The sequence below is a fragment of the Macaca thibetana genome, chromosome X (assembly GCF_024542745.1).
Source record: "Macaca thibetana thibetana isolate TM-01 chromosome X, ASM2454274v1, whole genome shotgun sequence".
Classification (NCBI taxonomy): domain Eukaryota; kingdom Metazoa; phylum Chordata; class Mammalia; order Primates; family Cercopithecidae; genus Macaca; species Macaca thibetana.
In genome coordinates, this window is record NC_065598.1 from 113,065,396 (window position 1) to 113,082,885 (window position 17,490).

The 17,490-nt window shown below is 35.5% G+C and overlaps 1 protein-coding gene across 9 annotated transcripts in view; it reads right to left on the bottom strand.

The window, feature by feature from the left end:
* Positions 1 to 17,490, bottom strand: part of KLHL13 (kelch like family member 13) — a 201,293-nt gene that overhangs the window by 21,480 nt on the left and 162,323 nt on the right. For all 9 annotated transcript variants that reach the window (XM_050777507.1, XM_050777506.1, XM_050777500.1 and 6 more), the window contains 2 exons: positions 2,482 to 2,614; positions 1,765 to 1,961 (listed from right to left, as the gene is read on the bottom strand). In XM_050777507.1, coding sequence (XP_050633464.1) covers positions 1,765 to 1,961; positions 2,482 to 2,614 — 330 coding nt within the window. The remainder of the gene's footprint in view (positions 1 to 1,764; positions 1,962 to 2,481; positions 2,615 to 17,490) is intronic.

The window sequence follows — 17,490 nt, forward strand, 5'->3', positions numbered from 1 at the left end:
GCAAGCAATAGCATGGGAATTAACCAGCCTCACTTGGGCTACTTGTGCAATAAAGAAGACAATACAAGTCAACAATATAGCACTATGCTGCCATAAAAACCCTTAAAAGTAGCAATTAGTTCAAATTTTATAAGTAATTGTGAGACAGTAGTCTGAGTTTTCTAAAATCAAACGTACAAAAAACACACTTTCTTTTTTTTTTTTTTTTTTTTTTTTTTTTTGAGACGGAGTCTCGCTCTGTCGCCGGGGCTGGAGCGCAGTGGCAGGATCTCAGCTCACTGCAAGCTCCGCCTCCCGGGTTTACGCCATTCTCCTGCCTCAGCCTCCTGTGTAGCTGGGACTACAGGCGCCCGCCACCTCGCCCGGCTAGTTTTTTGTATTTTTTTAGTAGAGACGGGGTTTCACCGTGTTCGCCAGGATGGTCTCGATCTCCTGACCTCGTGATCCGCCCGTCTCGGCCTCCCAAAGTGCTGGGATTACAGGCTTGAGCCACCGCGCCCGGCCAAAACACACTTTCAATAGGCCAGTTAAATTAGTCATTGGCTGACTTTGTAAGATAGTAAGTACCTTAATAATAAAATAATTAAGGACATGTTCTCTTGAAAGTTACTGTTTTAAAGAAGATTCCATGTTCAAAAAACGTACGTTGCAAAGATCTGACAGCAATTATTTACCGATGCTAAGATTGATATGAGTTAAAAAAAATTATAGAAAACATATCCGTCAACATAATGAGTTAGAAAATATACCAAAAATTACTATTGCCAGAATTCTTAATCAGAAAAACAAGCTCCAGACCTCTGGAAGTCTTGGCAATATTTCTGTAAAATGTCGCCATTTATCTTCCCAGAAGTAAAATTTAAGGGCCTCAGCTAAAATAAAACACTCTCTTCAGGAACTGGGCGACTACCACTAAGTACTTCACTGATTGGTGGTTGTATGTGCCCTATCTTATTTATTAAAAAACGGCTAAACACTATTCAGTAGGTGATATGTTTCTATGGAATCAAGACTGACATTCTTACAGGTTTGCCTATAGGTATTAGTTCTTCTTAAGATCTAGCTCCCATATTAAAACATGAAATTTTTAAAGAGTTCTAGAAGTTCAGATTACTTTTCCATTCAATTACATTTAAGAAGCCTGCTTGTATAGTCATTAAGGTGAATAAAACCAGATTATGGTACATACCATTATCAAACAGTTAAAGTATATATCTTTATCAAACATTATTAGTATCTAATGTCATTTGATTACACAGAAGTTTTTTTCTTTCTTCCTGAGATGGAGTCTCACTCTTGTTGCCCAGGCTGGAGTGCAATGGCTCGATCTCAGTTCACCACAACCTCCACCTCCCAGGTTCAAGTGATTCTCCTACCTCAGCCTCCCAAGTAGCTGGAATTACAGGCATGCACCACCATGCCCAGCTAATTTTTGTATTTTTAGTAGAGACAGGGTTTCTCCGTGTTGGTCAGGCTGGTCTTGAACTCCCGACCTCAGATGATCCGCCCACCTCGGCCTCCCAAAGTGCTGGGATTACAGGCGTGAGCCACCACTCCCAGCCAACACAGAGGCTTTTATTAAATGATTCTATTTCATACAAATGCACCTGTTTCAATCTCACCTTGCTTACAGATCACATACTATAAGACACACCTGTCTAATGGCAAGTTTCACATTCCTGCACAGCAGATTTCATGAGTCCTAATCTAAACAGGCTACATCAGACTCTACCACAGAAGAAAACAGATTTCAAAATATCTTACCCCAGATATGAGAAATACTTTACAGAAGTCCAAAACTGGCAGAATCTGTAGAAAACTGGCAGCTTCCAGCGTGTCTTGAAGGTTGTCCATATTAAGAGAAAGTTTTGCAGTATAAATGAAATCAATAATTTTCCTTAGACCAACTTTGCTCACACCATGAAGTTTAATGCACATTAAATCTTGTTCTTTCATTCCACCTTAAATAAAAAGACATTCAATTAAATGAAGGTGGATAATTATGGTCAAACTCACTTCTGCTGCTAATTAGATGCAATAAAATCAAGGGAAAGTCTTATTTTATATAAGCAGTTGTATTAGAGTCAGTCTGCTGCACATTTTACCGTTAAAATAAAGTACTTAAAAAGGATAATCCTATACTAATGGAGGTCATATATGATGCAAGTGCTTCCAAAATGTTCTCACTTCCTATCTTTTGATATAGAGTAGAGATTGTATTAGCAGGACACAGAGTCTCTAATGGCCCACTCAGATATGAGCTTGAAAAAGAAAAGCTGTGAGATAAAAATGGACAGTATGAAAAAAGTGCATCAACTTTCCATGTTAAAACAGCACCACCGAAAACCATACATACTGTTGTATACTTCTTTTGAAGTTATTTCCAAAAGAACTAAATTTCAGGTTAGAAATAAAAAAGATTTAAACACAGATTTTTCATATTGTTTTAATGTGGCTTCAGAGTTTTAAAAGGCAAACTACCTGTGAACATAGCCTTGAAGTAATCGCTAGCAGATGCCATCATGACTCTATGCACAGGGAAAGCATCATCTGTGTCACCTGGCATCAGGGTCACATCGCAAAGCAATCCTTCAAGTCGAAGCTGGTCAAAGCCCTACAACAAGAACATGAGTTGAGTCACTAATCAAGGTAAAATGAGGTTACAAATCTTTGTGTGCTAAAATTGTTTGAATATTAATGTGGTGCAACATATGTGGAACATAAAGGCAACAGAATAATTATTCAGGAGAAGAAAAAATAACTGCACAACTTTCCTGATATGTGACACTGCATATTTTCTTTCACTGCAGTAATAACACAAAATTAAGATTAATTTAGGTTAAAAACGATTAAGGAAAGAGTATATATGTTTGCTTACTTACACAATTTTGAGATTTTACCTTATTTTGAAAAATAATTACAATGTGCACTTCTATTTTCCCATCTGCAGAATGAGAGTATTAGACTGTCCAACATTCCTTTTCACGATAATTTAATAGTCCTTTTATAGTGCTTGACTGAAGCATCTTGGTTTTGTTTTGTTTGGGGGGAGGTTGAGAAAGAAAAGTAGAGAGCAACTGTACTGAGTACATGATAGGAGTTCTTTCTACTAATTATATTGTTTCACCTCTCTGAGAAGGCTGTACTCAGTACATTGCTGCTGCCTGACCAAATATCTTTCAAGTTTCAAGTTTGAGACTTAATTATCTTTGGGGAAAAAAAGCCCAGGAAACCCCAACGTGAGACTTAATTGTCTCCAAATGCATAAAGGTTTAGTGGAAAATTAACAGGCTAGCAGCCACAATTCAGAGGAATGACAGAGCTCTGGTGAGAAGAATCCTTGTTAATTAGCTTTTCCACTACACCCTGATGGTCTCAACTAATGACAGACAAACAGTAGTTCTATTGATATAAGTTAGAAGAATGACAATCACTTTAAGATTATAACAGGTTGAATCTACAACATACACATCTTTCAAAACATCATGTTTTTCGTTTTTTATCTTTTATTTTTAATTTTTATGGGTACACAGTAGATGTATGCTTTAGGGGATGGATACCCCATTCACCATGGTGTGATTAAAATATCATGTTTTACATGACAAATTATATATAATGTTTATTTGTCAATTAGGAATAATGAATTTAAAAGGATTATAACAGACTAGTAAAGTACACCAAAAGGGGACAATATACAATTTAATAATGATGCAAAACAAATGAACATTTTGGCAAGATTGAGTCTGTAGTTTCAAAGATAGAAATGTTTCATTATAAAAAATCAGGAAGACAGATACACAAATTGCTTTCTAATAATAAAATACAGTAAGAATCAATAGCATTGATTACTCTGTCCCCTTCATATTTTAACGACTTCAAATAAAACTAAGGTTACGTTTCACAGATTTAAAGAGCAAAAGGCGTAACATATTAAGAACGCAGTTTTAAAAATATTGATCCTACACATATGTGTAATATAAACCCCAGTTAAGTTTCTCATTTTAATTTTAAAACTGCTTTTTAAAGAAAATGCTTGAATTACAGAACTGGAACTTCAAAGAGATGATCTGATCCAGCCACTTTCCCTCTAGGGAAAGAGATGAACATTTTCATTCCAAAACTATTTACACATTATGCATACACTTTAAAACAAGTGTATATATCATATTTTTCTTTTTCCAACAATGATTTACATGTTTGTTAACAAATATCAAATCTTTCACAAATGTCCTTTTTTCTTTGTAAACATTATATACCCTATGCCACTATTTTTATTTTCCATTGCTAATTCGTCTGCTGTTTCTGTTATTTAGAAGAGTAGAAGTAAAATAATAATAGCTCATCTTGTAAAAAGAGATGCCAATTTTACGGGAATATTCTCATGCTGAAGGCATGCGAAGAGCCATTTCAGCTCTTTTAAAATTGATATATGGGGTCTAAATTGCAATAAATTTGTGGGAATCACCTTTCAAATGTAGAGTATTGGGAAGTACTCAGTGAGGACACTAGGGTGTGGGAGAGGATAGTCAAGTATCAGCTGAAACAGTTGAGACTAGCATCTTTGAATTCCCCAGTGTTTGGCATATTGTTGGTACTTTATATGTGTTCCATGAACAAACAAACAAAATTTCACTCAGAAGCTACCACTGGTAACTTTAAATCCATGTAGCCACATTGGGTAGGATGTAAACTTTGCAACAAGTTAACTGGAAACCAGGAACTTATTTGTGAAACCTCTTCCAATAATAAACTGAGTTGTGCTTAAAGTGTTCGTTTGTGGTAGTTTGTGGTAGTGGTAAAGGTTAAGGTAAGAGAAAAGGTAGTGAACCAGGAGCTGGGGAGAAAACATTGGCTCCCAAACTTGTGTTTGTTTTCTCCCTCATATAAATTTCAGGTTTAAAAATTTAATATGTGCTTGTATGTTTTTTGAAGTCAAAATACAGAAGGATATAAGTTTAAAACTTAAAGGCTACCTCTTTCACTTACTAGAAGTAACTACTGTTAACAGTTTAGTAAGCATACTTCAAGACCTCATTTTCTATGTATCATAATCTACATTATGCTTGTATTAAAATATATAAAGGCCTTTTTAAAGTGGGTTACTATACATACTGTTGTGCATTTTAAAATTCACTTGAGCAGATAACACAGATAGTCTTCTATCTCAGTGCACAGGACTTACTTCATTCTTTTAGTGCATGCACAGTAATCTATAGTGGGGGCATGTCGTAAGTTATTTATCCATTCCCATTTAGTTGAACACTCAGGTTTTCCCTCAATTTTCGCAGTTAAAAGCAATGCTGCAATTAACTTCCTTGTACATACACTTAGTTGTCTAAGTATATCTGTGGGAGATAGTCTCAGGATTGAAGTTGTTGGTTTGAAGGACATTTAGTTTTAAAGTTTTAAAGAGCTAATGGCAAGTTAAAGGATTTGATTTTTCTTGGGAGAAATAACATACCTTGGGCATTGGCATAAAAGAGAGATGACTAATGAGATGAGCCTAGGTACTGTATGCCCCCTTTATTTTTATTTATCAAATAGGTTTTTATTCTTCTTCTCTAAAGCATACGTAGACAATATCTTTATAAAGCAATTCTGGCTTATTTAATCAAAATCAATGATTGTATCTGATCCATTATTTTCTTCCACTAAAGAACAAAAAAAAACAAAAAAAAAAAAAAAGAAAGAAAGAAAACCTTCTTGGCTTATTTGCTAGCCTCCTGACTTTAAAATATTCCTGCAAATATTTTACAATTGTATTGAATAGTCAGTATGTTCCATTCCTACTATGTATTACTTCTTTTTCCCTCTGAAAAAAGAAGTAGCTAATGCATCTTGTATCGTTAGCTGTGTAATTTCTTGTTTTGTCCATATTCCATTCAAACTGCTTGTGGAGGTATGAAATCAATGCTCAAGATCTGGACAGCTTTGCTCAGCTAAGACACCGGGAGCTTTTATCCTCTTCACAGATTTTATCATTTTGCATCCCTTTACACTATCATTTTTTTAAAAATCCTTTAACCTTTCTCAGTATAATCTGGTGTCCCAAAAGAAAAGAAGTTGAGGCACCTACAGCATTTTTAACAAATTCGGAGTATCTTCTATTCCACGCTTAATTTATCTACCTTTGGCAAGTTATCTGCTTTTGTAAGGTTTTGCATGTATTTTCACAACATACAGCGTCCCTTTCTAAACATTTCATAACCTTTATTTTTATATGCATAAATGAACGACCCCGCTATCCAATTCCATATTAGTGAATTTTATTCTACATTATGTCTATCTTTATCCAAATGATATCTGTCAATTCAGATTGTTTTCAAACAAATTCTAAACATCTTGTTTGTATATCATTTTCCGGATATCCCAGTTCTGTCTAAAGAGAAGCTCCTTCTGACTATACACATTGTTGTGTACAAGAAGATAGTCATTTCTCTAAACAACTTTTATTCTCTAATCTTCTAGTGGAGTATGTATACATTAAAAGAAAAAGAGAGAGGTTCATTATCCTCCAAAATTCTCATCTGCCTTCTACATATCTACCTTTTGCTTTCACTCATAAATCTTTTCCCAATTTAAGAAGTCTTTCAAAGATTCCTGCCCACTCGAAATAAGTCCTTTTACTGTAAAATCATTTTCTTTCACCAAATTTGTACTCACTCTTCTTGAAAGATTTATATAAACATTTTTGTCTATTTCCATATGCTGGTATACCATATACCTATGCAGCTCTGCTTTAGGCAAATTGTTCAGTTTCCAATTAGTTTTTCAGAGTGTCCTTAAAACTGCTTCTGTTGATTTAAACTCATCATCTTTCCAGTCTTTCTATCTCAACACTTATCTCAGTTCTCTACTTTGCTGTCTCTGTGCCTTGGGTTTGATTTAAGAGGGGCTTGTCTGTCTTCAATTTCTTTAATATTTCCCTTTCTTCTTCTATAAATCTCCCCATATCTTCCTTTATTTTCTTCTCCATATCCTGGAAAAATAGCATCATTTAATGCTATACTGATGCTGGAAAACAGCATTAAAAACATGTTTTTTCTCTTCACTGTATTAAACTTACCTAATGTATCAAAACTTCAACCTCTATTTAATAGAGAGAGGTACATATCTAATACCAGGAAACAAAGACCGAAACATACTAATGAGTTTGATAAATTTTAAAATGATCATATTAAAACAGAATAGAATATGACTTGACATTACAGGATTATAACATGGAAACCAGACAAGCCATGAATAATTTGTATAAAAATTGCTTGGATGTCAATAGCTTTCAAGTGAAATATAATGCTATTTTGAAAAAAAGCTACATTGATACTGTCAGTATTTAAAAGGAATTTGATAAACAAATCATTCAACTAAATTCTACATTAGAACAAACTTACTACCATATTATATCTAGTTTTGATCATTGTCATTTTAAGTAGAGAAAAAACGAAACGCATCCTGAAAAGAGTAGTGAAAATTATAATGGAAAATATGTTCTATGAACAAAGATTAAGGAACTAAAGAAAAGCAAGTTAAGAAATGGCTTTACTCCAATGTTATGTAAATGTAATGTATTCGATAAAAACAATACCAGCCATGTTTTTATGAGGCTGCTTTTCATTTTATTCAAAGGACAGAAAAAGGAACAGATGCTCTTAAGTTAAAAGAAATACATAGGCTGGACATAAATGTTTGTATTAATTTTAAACTCTGTGCTCATTATTTAACACTGCTTAGACTTTAAAAACTTCTTAAAGGCTCTCACTGCATTACAGCACAACTTCTGGCTGCCAGAGACTTCTTTCATCTGACCCCAGCCTTATTTTGTATTAGTTCCCTATGTACTCTGACCCGTCTTATCAGGTTGTTCTCCAAACTATCTTATTGGTAATAAAAATTTTTTTTTTCACTTGGAATATCCTCCCTCCTTCAAAGACTAGTTTAAATTAGACCTCCTTTGTTGTCGCTGTTTTGTAGAAAAGGGGTCTCGTCATGTTACCCAGACTGGCCTCAAGGATGCCCCCCAACCGCCACCTGTCTCAGCCTCCCAAAATGCTGGGATTACAGGTGTGAGCCACCACACCTGCCCAAATTTCACCTCCTTTGTAAAGCTCTCTCTCACACAATCATCTCTAAAATAATTAGGCATTTTTAGTCTGGATTTCACCATTACTTATTCAATTGTATCCTATAAATTTGTTTCCAGTAAGAGAGATTAGACTTACATTACCTCCTGAAACTCTTTAAAATCAGACAAAAATATATGGGAAAAAAGTTAAAAACACTGAAGGAAAGGGATCTGTGAAAGATAAGAAACAAATTAGGTGAGCCCTGGGACTGTCTAAATTTACTGCCTACGGATTCCCGACAGAGGTACAGGGAGTGGGAACCCAGGCAAAACCTAGTATTCTCCTAGAGCTGAGATTCTGGGGACGTCAAGGCAGATAGGACAGAATATAAGAAGAGAGATCAGCACAGAGAGAGGATTCCAGAGCTCGGAAAACAGTCACCCTCAAGTATTTCAGCGAGTAATGATAAGCATATTTGTCTGCAGAAAGAACCGCCAAAAAGGAGCACAAGGAATACTCTCCAAGGATCACAAAGGGCTGGAAGTCGTTTCTATTCAAACCGTAAGAGTGAAAACCTTACAAGGCTGGGGCCTTAGGTAGAGTGCTCAAAAGGATTCTGTCTCAGTACTGGGGGAAAGTTTGCTCTAGAATAAATGCTGTCCTGGTGCAATTTCACGAAGCTTAAAAGTAAATGAAAACCACATGTTAATGAGAGATGAATTGAGAATGAAAATCAGAATGCAAACTCTCACCAAGCTGATGGTGAGTCCCCACCCCACCCCCTATCTTATATTTCCCAGTGTACCCCAACCTGGACTTATAGGGCATCATGTAACCCGGAAACAGTCACCTGTCAACAGACAGAAAAAGCTCCAGGAGAAGCCCCCTACTTCTTCATTTATTTATTTATTTATTTTTTTAAAATTTTTTGAAACAGAGTCTCACTCTGTCGCCCAGGCTGAAGTGCAGTGGCGCGATCTCAGCTCATTGCAACCTCCGCCTCCCCCAGGTTCACGCCCTTTTCCTGCCTCAGCCTTCCGAGTAGCGGGGACTTCAAGCGCACGCCGCCTGCCCGGCTAATTTTTTGTATTTTAGTAAAGACGGGGTTTCAACGTGTTAGCCAGGATGGTCTTGATCTCCTGACTTCGTGATCCGCCCGCCTCTGCCTCCCAAAGTGCTGGGATTACAGGCTTGAGCGACTGCGCCCGGCCGTCCACGTCCTTCTTAAAGAGAAGATTCTCAAAGCTTAGACAGCTTGGAGAGGACGCCTCGCCTTGCTTCGCCCCGCCCCGCCCCCTCCTCCTTGGTCAGAGAAGCAGTGATTGTCTTTCTGTGGTGAATATTCAATTCAATTCCTCTCTGTCTTTGGACCAAGATGTGGGTGCAGTCATGATAATTGTGTGGCAGAGCAGGGAAAATAAGGTCCCAGCTTTCAGGCCAAAGGGCCAAAATAGAGCCCTGGCAACTGGAAAGAATCCGGAAGATGGTCCAGGTGGAGGAGCATGGAGAAGAGACCTCACAAAGTTCCATACCATGGAATACTGCTCAACAGTAAAAAGGAACAAACTATTGACATACATAACAAAATGAATGAATCTCAAAAATATTATACCAAGTAAAATAAGCCAGCCCCAAAAGCTTACAGACCATATAATGTCATTTATGTAACATTTCCAAAAAGACAAAAATAAAGCGACAGAAAATAGACCAGTAGCTTCCAGGGTTTAGGGATGGTGGTGGGTATAATTACCAAGGGATAACATGAGGGAGTATGCTGAGGTCATGGAATGGTTCTGTGTCATAATTCTGGAGATTAAATGAAACAATATATATGTTGAAACTCATAAAAGTATGTACTAATAAAAAGTTGACTTTTACTGTATGTTAATTTACAAAAATAAAAGTAAAAGGATAAAAGACATACAAAGCAAACACTAATTCAAATAAACCTAGCATGACTACAGTATCAAACAAAATAGATCTCAGAGCATAGTACCAAAAATTAAGCAGGTAATTTCATAATAAAGGTCAGTTTACCAAGAGAACATAAATTCCTTAGATGTTTGTGTGTTTAATAGCAGAGTTTCAAAATGCATGAAGCAAACTCTGAGAGAACTACAAATGGAAATAAATTTACAATTATAATTGGAGATTTCAATACCATTATCTCAATAATTGATTTTAAAGGTGACAGAAACCAGTAAATATATAGAAATTAGCAAGGATATTGAAACAACACTATTAACCAATTGACCTAATTGGCATTTACAGAATACTTCACTGAAGAACAGTAGAAGGCAAATTATTTTCAGGTATATGTGAAACATTTACAAGATAGATCATATTCTGGGCCATAAAACTAGCCTTAAAAAAATTTTTAAGGATTTAAGTCATACAAATTATTAATATGTTCTCTGACCCCAGCTTAATTATATTAGAAATCAAAAATAGAAAAATCTCTGGAAAATCCCCAAATGTTTTGAAACTAAAACATACTTCTAAATAACCCATGAAGAAATCAAAAGACAAACTAGCAAGCATTTTGAACTAAATGAAAATATAACATCAAAAATTGTGGAGGGCAGATGAAGCTCCACTTAGGGGAAATTTATATCAGTCAATGACTATATTAAAGAAGAAGAAACATCTCCTATGAAAGATCTGTTTCTTTCTTTAAAAACTAGAAATAGAAGAGCCAATTTATCCCAAATTAGGCAGAAGAATTGCAATTATAAAGATCACAGTGGAAATCAATGAAATAGAAAACAGAAAGACAGAAAAAGCAATAAGACCAAAAGCTCTATAAATCTGATAAAACTCTAACAAGACTGATTAGGGGAAAAAAGAGAGAAAATACAAATTACCAATGCCAGGATGAATAGAAGTGGCACAAACTAGAGATTCTACAGGTATTAAAAGGATAACAAGGAAATACGAACAACTTCATGCCAATAAATTTGACAACTCAGTTTACACGGACAAATTCTGTGAAAGACACAAGCTACTAAAGTTTTAGAAGAAATAGATAAGCTAAATAGCTACATGTCTACTATAAAATTAAATTTTAATTTAAAATTGTTTCCCCAAGGAAAACTCTAAGATGAAATTGTTTCACTGGTGAAATCTATCAAACATTTAAGGAAGAAAGAACACCCATACCCCACAAACAAATCCAGACTATTAGGAGGAGAGCATATATCCCAAGTTATTCTACATGGCCAGCATTATTCTAATACCAAAACCAGACAAGACAATCACAGAAAGCCAAGATCAAAATCCGCTGGGCACAAAGATGTAAAACTTTTCAACAAAATTTTAGCAAGCTAAATTTACTGATATATAATAATAATAAATACATCATGACCAAGTGAAGAGTTTATACCTCCAATGCAAGGTTGTTTTCACAATCAAAAATTAATCAATATAAATCACCATACTAACAGACTGAAAAAGAAAAATGCTAAGATCATTTCTTAATTGCTACAGAAATAAAAGGCATTTGTCAAAATCCAACATTCATTCCTGATTTTTTTTTTTAAAGTAAACTCGCCAGATGTGGTGGCTCATGCCTGTAATCCCAGCACTTTGGGAGGTCAGGCAGGAGGATTGCTTAAGCCAGCTGTTTGAGACTAGCCTGAGCAATATAGTGAGACATCGTCTCTACAAAAAAAAAAAAAAAAAAATTAAATTAGTCGAGTGTTGTGGCACACACATATAGTCCCAGCTACTCTGGAGGCTGAGGAAGGATGATTGCTTGAGCCTGGGAGATGGAGGTTGCAGTAAGCCAAAATCATGCAACTACACTCCAGTCTGGGTGACAGAATAAGACTTTGTCTCAAAAAAAAATTAGAAAAATAAAATAAATTTTTAGCAAGCTAAGAATAGGAGAGAACTTCCTCAAACCTACAGGTAACATCATACTTAATGGTGAAAGACTGAATGCTTTCACCATTTTTCTGGAAGTTTTATCCAGTGCAATAAGGTAAGGAAAAAAAGGCATCAGACTGGAAAGAAAAAAGAAAAGAAATAAAACAAGAAAAGAAGAAAAGAAAAATAAAGGAATAAAGGGGAAAGAAAAGAAAGCAAGGGAGGGAGGGCAAAGAAAGGAAGAAAAGGAAGAACAAAGGAAGGAAGGAAGGAAGGAAGGAAGGAAGGAAGGAAGGAAGGAAGGAAGGAAGGAAGGCAGGCAGGCAGGCAGGCTGGCTGGCTTATTTATAGGCGAAATGATTGCCTATATAGGAAAACCTATAGAATCTACCCAAAAAAGCTGCTAGAACTGATAAGTCAGTTTACCAAGGTTGCACAATGCCAGATCAATAATTAATAACAAACTGTATTACTATATACTAGCAACAATCAGAAATTCAAATTATGTATTCCAGCATATTTGACTTTCAAGTTGGTATGTGAGAGCCCTCTCTATCACTTCGGCACTTGCAAATAACCAAAAATACTCAATTGAGAGAGCAGGACAAGAACACACAGAAGTGGCCTAAAAAGGGAAAGCGGCAGACAGTCTTCCAACTTTTATCCTAAAGATGCACAGTCAATTCAAAGAATAAGAATAATGTATTGTACCCCAACCTGAGTGCCCCATGAGCTATGCCCAAGAAAAGCTACAGACTCATTTCCCTATATTCTAGCTGCTATTCAGGAAATGAAAAGAAATTAAAAGTATCATTTTCATAAAAACCACAAGAATCTAGACTGTTTGAACTCTTATTTTATAAAACGTAAATTATCTTAATCATTATGCCTGTTTCTTTTGTTAACAACGTATTAACAATATATTTTTAAAGCTGTTTATTTTATTATCATAATGTTTAGAAAAAGGATATACTTCATCAACATGACATTATCAGCAACCCAAGCATTTACCTAAGGATAAACATTCAGAGAAGTTAACCCAGGGAAAGGCAACACATGTTAATCTGTATAGGCTCTTAGAATAACCCATTTCTTTAACATTCTATTAGCTAGATGATAACTTAAGACTATAAAATGATATCTTACATTGACTTTAGAACTAAAAATGAAGAGAGAAAGTAAATAGCTGTAAGGGAGGAAAACACAAAAAGAACAGTCCAATAGGCACCAATCTTAAAATGAGAAAATGTCAACTAGAAGCCTACATAGCCAGAGTAACAAGGCATTTTCAACCTTTATAGGTTTGAGTAAGTATCGCCAGTAATCAGGAAATGATTTGTTTCCATATACCTAAGTATTCTGTAATTAATATACAGTGCCACCAGCTGAAGCATGATACCCTAATTATGGCCTCCAGGTCTTAAGGATGAAAGGGATGTTTTCAACTGGCAGTTAACATTTTTCTCCCTGTTTTTTTCTTTCTTTGTTGTTGTTGTGGTTGTTGTTGTTGTTGTTTTCTTTTCAGCAGGGGAATGGAAGAAAGGCAGGCCAGCAAGAAGACATTCTGCATAATTCTGCTACTTCTATCAAGAATAAAATATTTATTATATCATTCATTCCAAACTTTTAGCCTTTGCTAATACATCTTTTTACATTTATAGTTAATGAACACAATATTTATAGACATTGTATTTTAAAAGGTAAGACAATTTAGAGCAAGACCAGTAGAAATAAAAATACAAAACTATACCATCATCAAATCTGGGTTCAAGTCTCAGTGTTTATCACTTACTGGCTATGTGAACTTGGGCAAGACTCCTAATCTCTCTGAGCTTCAGTGTCCTTATCTATAAAATGGAGATAACAATTCTTGCCTTTTATACCTCATAGCATTTTTTCAAGTATCAATGAGGAAAGTATATATGAAACTGATTTATAAGCTGCCATCCAAATTAATTTAATCCACAAACAACATCAATAACAGCATTAAAAAGGCACTGAGTACTTTCTCTATCCCAGGGCTAAGCTCTTTATATGTATCATTTCTTAATAAAATTTAATTTTTAATTATAATTGACACATAATAATTGTACACATTTATGGGGTACAATGTGATGTTTCAATGCATGTATACATAGTATGTATAATTAGTATGCTAGTAATACAAAAGGTGGACATTTATTAATCAGCATCATGTACTGATCACAGGCATACAGAAACAACAACTTAGATCCTAGACCTTGAGGAGCTCACTGATAGGTGATATTTATAACAGATAAAATGTATGAATAGAAGAAGCTACTAACTCTGCTTGGGTCAAGAAAAGTTTAACAGAAGAGGTACCATCCATTTAAGATGGATCATATACACCATGGAGTACTACACAGCCATAAAAAATAATGCAATCTTGCCCTCTGCAGTAACACGGATACTGCTGGGGGCCATTATGCCAAGCAAATTAAGGCAGAAACAGAAACTGAAATATCGTATGTTCTCACTTATAAGTAGGAGCTAAACATTGGGTACACATGGACAAAAAAATTGAAATAATAAACATCGGGGATTCAAAAAGGAGGAAGGGAGAAATGGGGGAAGGGTTGAAAAACTACCTATTGAGTACTATGTTCACTACTTGAGCAATGGAATCATTAGAAACCCAAACCTCAGCATCACGCAGTATACCCATGTAACAAACTTGCACACGTCCCCCTGAATCTAAAGTAAAAATAAATACTTTTTAAAAAGAAAAAAAGATAGGTCATTATAAATAAATTGAGGTTTACCAGACAGGAAAAGTAAAGTAAGGGCAGTCCAGGGAGAGGAAATGTGTACAAACACACTAACATATAAACACACAATATATGTTTAGGGAATAGTGAAAAATCCAAAGCCTTCCAGGTATTTTCCTTGACCTTCTCTCCTACTAACTTTGCCAAGATAATACAGAAGCAAAGATTATATGGCTGAACGGATAAAGAATTGGAGATTGGCAAAGCAATTAGCAGAACAAGAAGGGACCATAAAACTGAAGATGCTTGGAGAAAATGCTTGTAAATCATGTACCAGATAACGGATTTGTATCTAGAATACATATATATGTAAATATATATATATGTAATATAATATAACATATATGTGTGTATGAACTCTTACTACAGAGTAATAAAAAGATAAACAACCCAACTAAAACATGGGTGAAGGATTTCTTTTTCTATTTGTTTTGGTTTGTTTTCTTCTTTCCTGGTGACTTGGCACAGAACAAGAATAAGATTTGTTTTTTCTTCCAGGATCACATACAAATGGCCAAAAGCATTAAAAAAAGATATTCAACCTCATCAGCAATCAGGGAAATGCAAATCAAAACTGCTTCACACCTACAGGGATGGCTATAATACTTTTAAAAAGACAGTTAATAAATGCTGGTAAGAATGTGGAGAAATTAAAAACCTCATGCACTGCCAGTGTGAATATAAAATGGTGCAGATACTTTGGAAAACACTGGCAGTTCTTCAAAAAATTAAACAGAATTACCATAGGATCCAGTAATTCCACTCTAAGGTATATATGTCCTCACAGACACTTACACAAGAATATTCATAGCTTTTATTCATAAAAGCCAAAATGTATGAAAAAAGAAATACTTATCAATTAATGAATAGATAAACAAAATATCCACACAATGGAATATTGTTTGAACACAGAAAGGAAGGAAGCATGTCATATGCCACAATATAGACGAACCTTGAAAACATTATGGTAAGTAATAGAAACAAGTCACAAAAGACCACATATCGTATGATTCCATTTATATGAAATGCTCAGAATAGACAGATCTACAGAAACAGAGAAAAGATAAATGGTTGTTGTATTAATCCATTCTCACACTACTATAAAGAAATACCTGGAACTGGTCATTTATGAAGAAAAGAAGTTTAATCAGTTCATCATTCCACAGGCTTTACAGGAAGCATGGCTGCGGAAGCCTCAGAAAACGTACAACCATGGCGGAAGGTGAAACAGGCATATCTGACATGGTGAGAACAGGAGGACGAAAGTGAAGGGCGAGGTGCTACACACTTTCAAACAACTAGATCTCTTGAGAACTCACTCACTATCACGAGAAAAGCAAAAGGGAAAATCCACCCTCATGATCCAATTGCCTCCCACGAAGCCCCTCCTCCAACATTGGGGATTACAATTTGACATGAGATTTAGGCAGGGACACAGAGCCAAATCATATAAGTTGCTATATTGAGAAAAGAGTTGGGGGCAAGTGTGGAGTGACTGCTGACAAATATGGGCTTCTTTTTGAGGTGATTATAATGTTCTACAATTGATTGTGGTGACCGTTGCACAATCCTGTGAATATACTGCAAGCCATTGATTTGCACAATAAATGGGTGAATTATATGGTATGTGAATCATATCTCAATAAAGCTATTATTTTAAAAACTGAAGGTGCTAGGAAGGGTATCATTCAATGAATTACCATAGGATAGGACAATAAGAGAAAGATGCTGACAACTTGGTATAATAGGGAGAAGTCAAAGAATAGAAAGTTTCCATGAAAAATAACCACAGATGTAGTAGTAGCCAAGGAGTGAGTGAAATGAAACAATCCTTGATTTTACCAATTACTACTTAAGCTAACCCTAGTTAATCTTTCTTACTTGAGTAAAATTCATTTGCCCTGCTAACTCAGTCATGGATTATCCTGGAAGTTGTTCAAGATTCTAGGAATCCAAGCCTGTTAGGTATCAAATGACTTTCTAGGAACTTTCTTTGACAGCCTAGTTTGCTGAAGCCATTCAATGGAGATGAGTAACCTGCTAGACCTGCTCAAGCCAACTATTTGCTCAAGCCAACCAGATAGATACCTTATTTGGTATACCCATAACTTCTTTTTTTATTATATAATCACATATTAATACATAATCATTTAATTCATTAACTATTTTCTGTTTTCTTCAATAGTCATCGCAGAAAATAAGTGGCCTCATCCATCTGCCCAATCTTATCCAGTGGGAGACACCATGACTCCTACCCTCACTGCTCTGCTCTGCGTAGGTGGGACTTAAAGAGAAAAAGGAAAGACCCTAGTCTGAGAGGAACCACATCCCATAGCCAGAGCCTGGTCCATTAATGACCCAGGGGCTCAAGAGTTCCCTGTGGTATATCCATAACTTCTGATCAGCTCTATTTCCTGTGAGACCGTCTCCATTTAGCTCAAGTGGAAGGAAAATAAATGAATATTTATTATGCACCTTATTTCCATAAATTATGACATTTAATCCTCAAATCTCTTACCCAGATTACAAATAAAAAAAGCTGGGCCAGAGAGTATAAATGACATTCCCAAAGTCACATAACTAGCTAATAAGGGGCACAATTAGAATTCTAGTTTTGGCTGAAACCCATGTCCTTCTCACTACAATTAGACAGTGGGTAATCCTGCAGAGTGAGACTTATTACAACAGTTTCTCCCCATGGATCAGTTCCCCTGACAGCTACTTTCAATGCCTTTTGAAGCTGGAGTATGTGTTATTGCTAATTTTAAAAC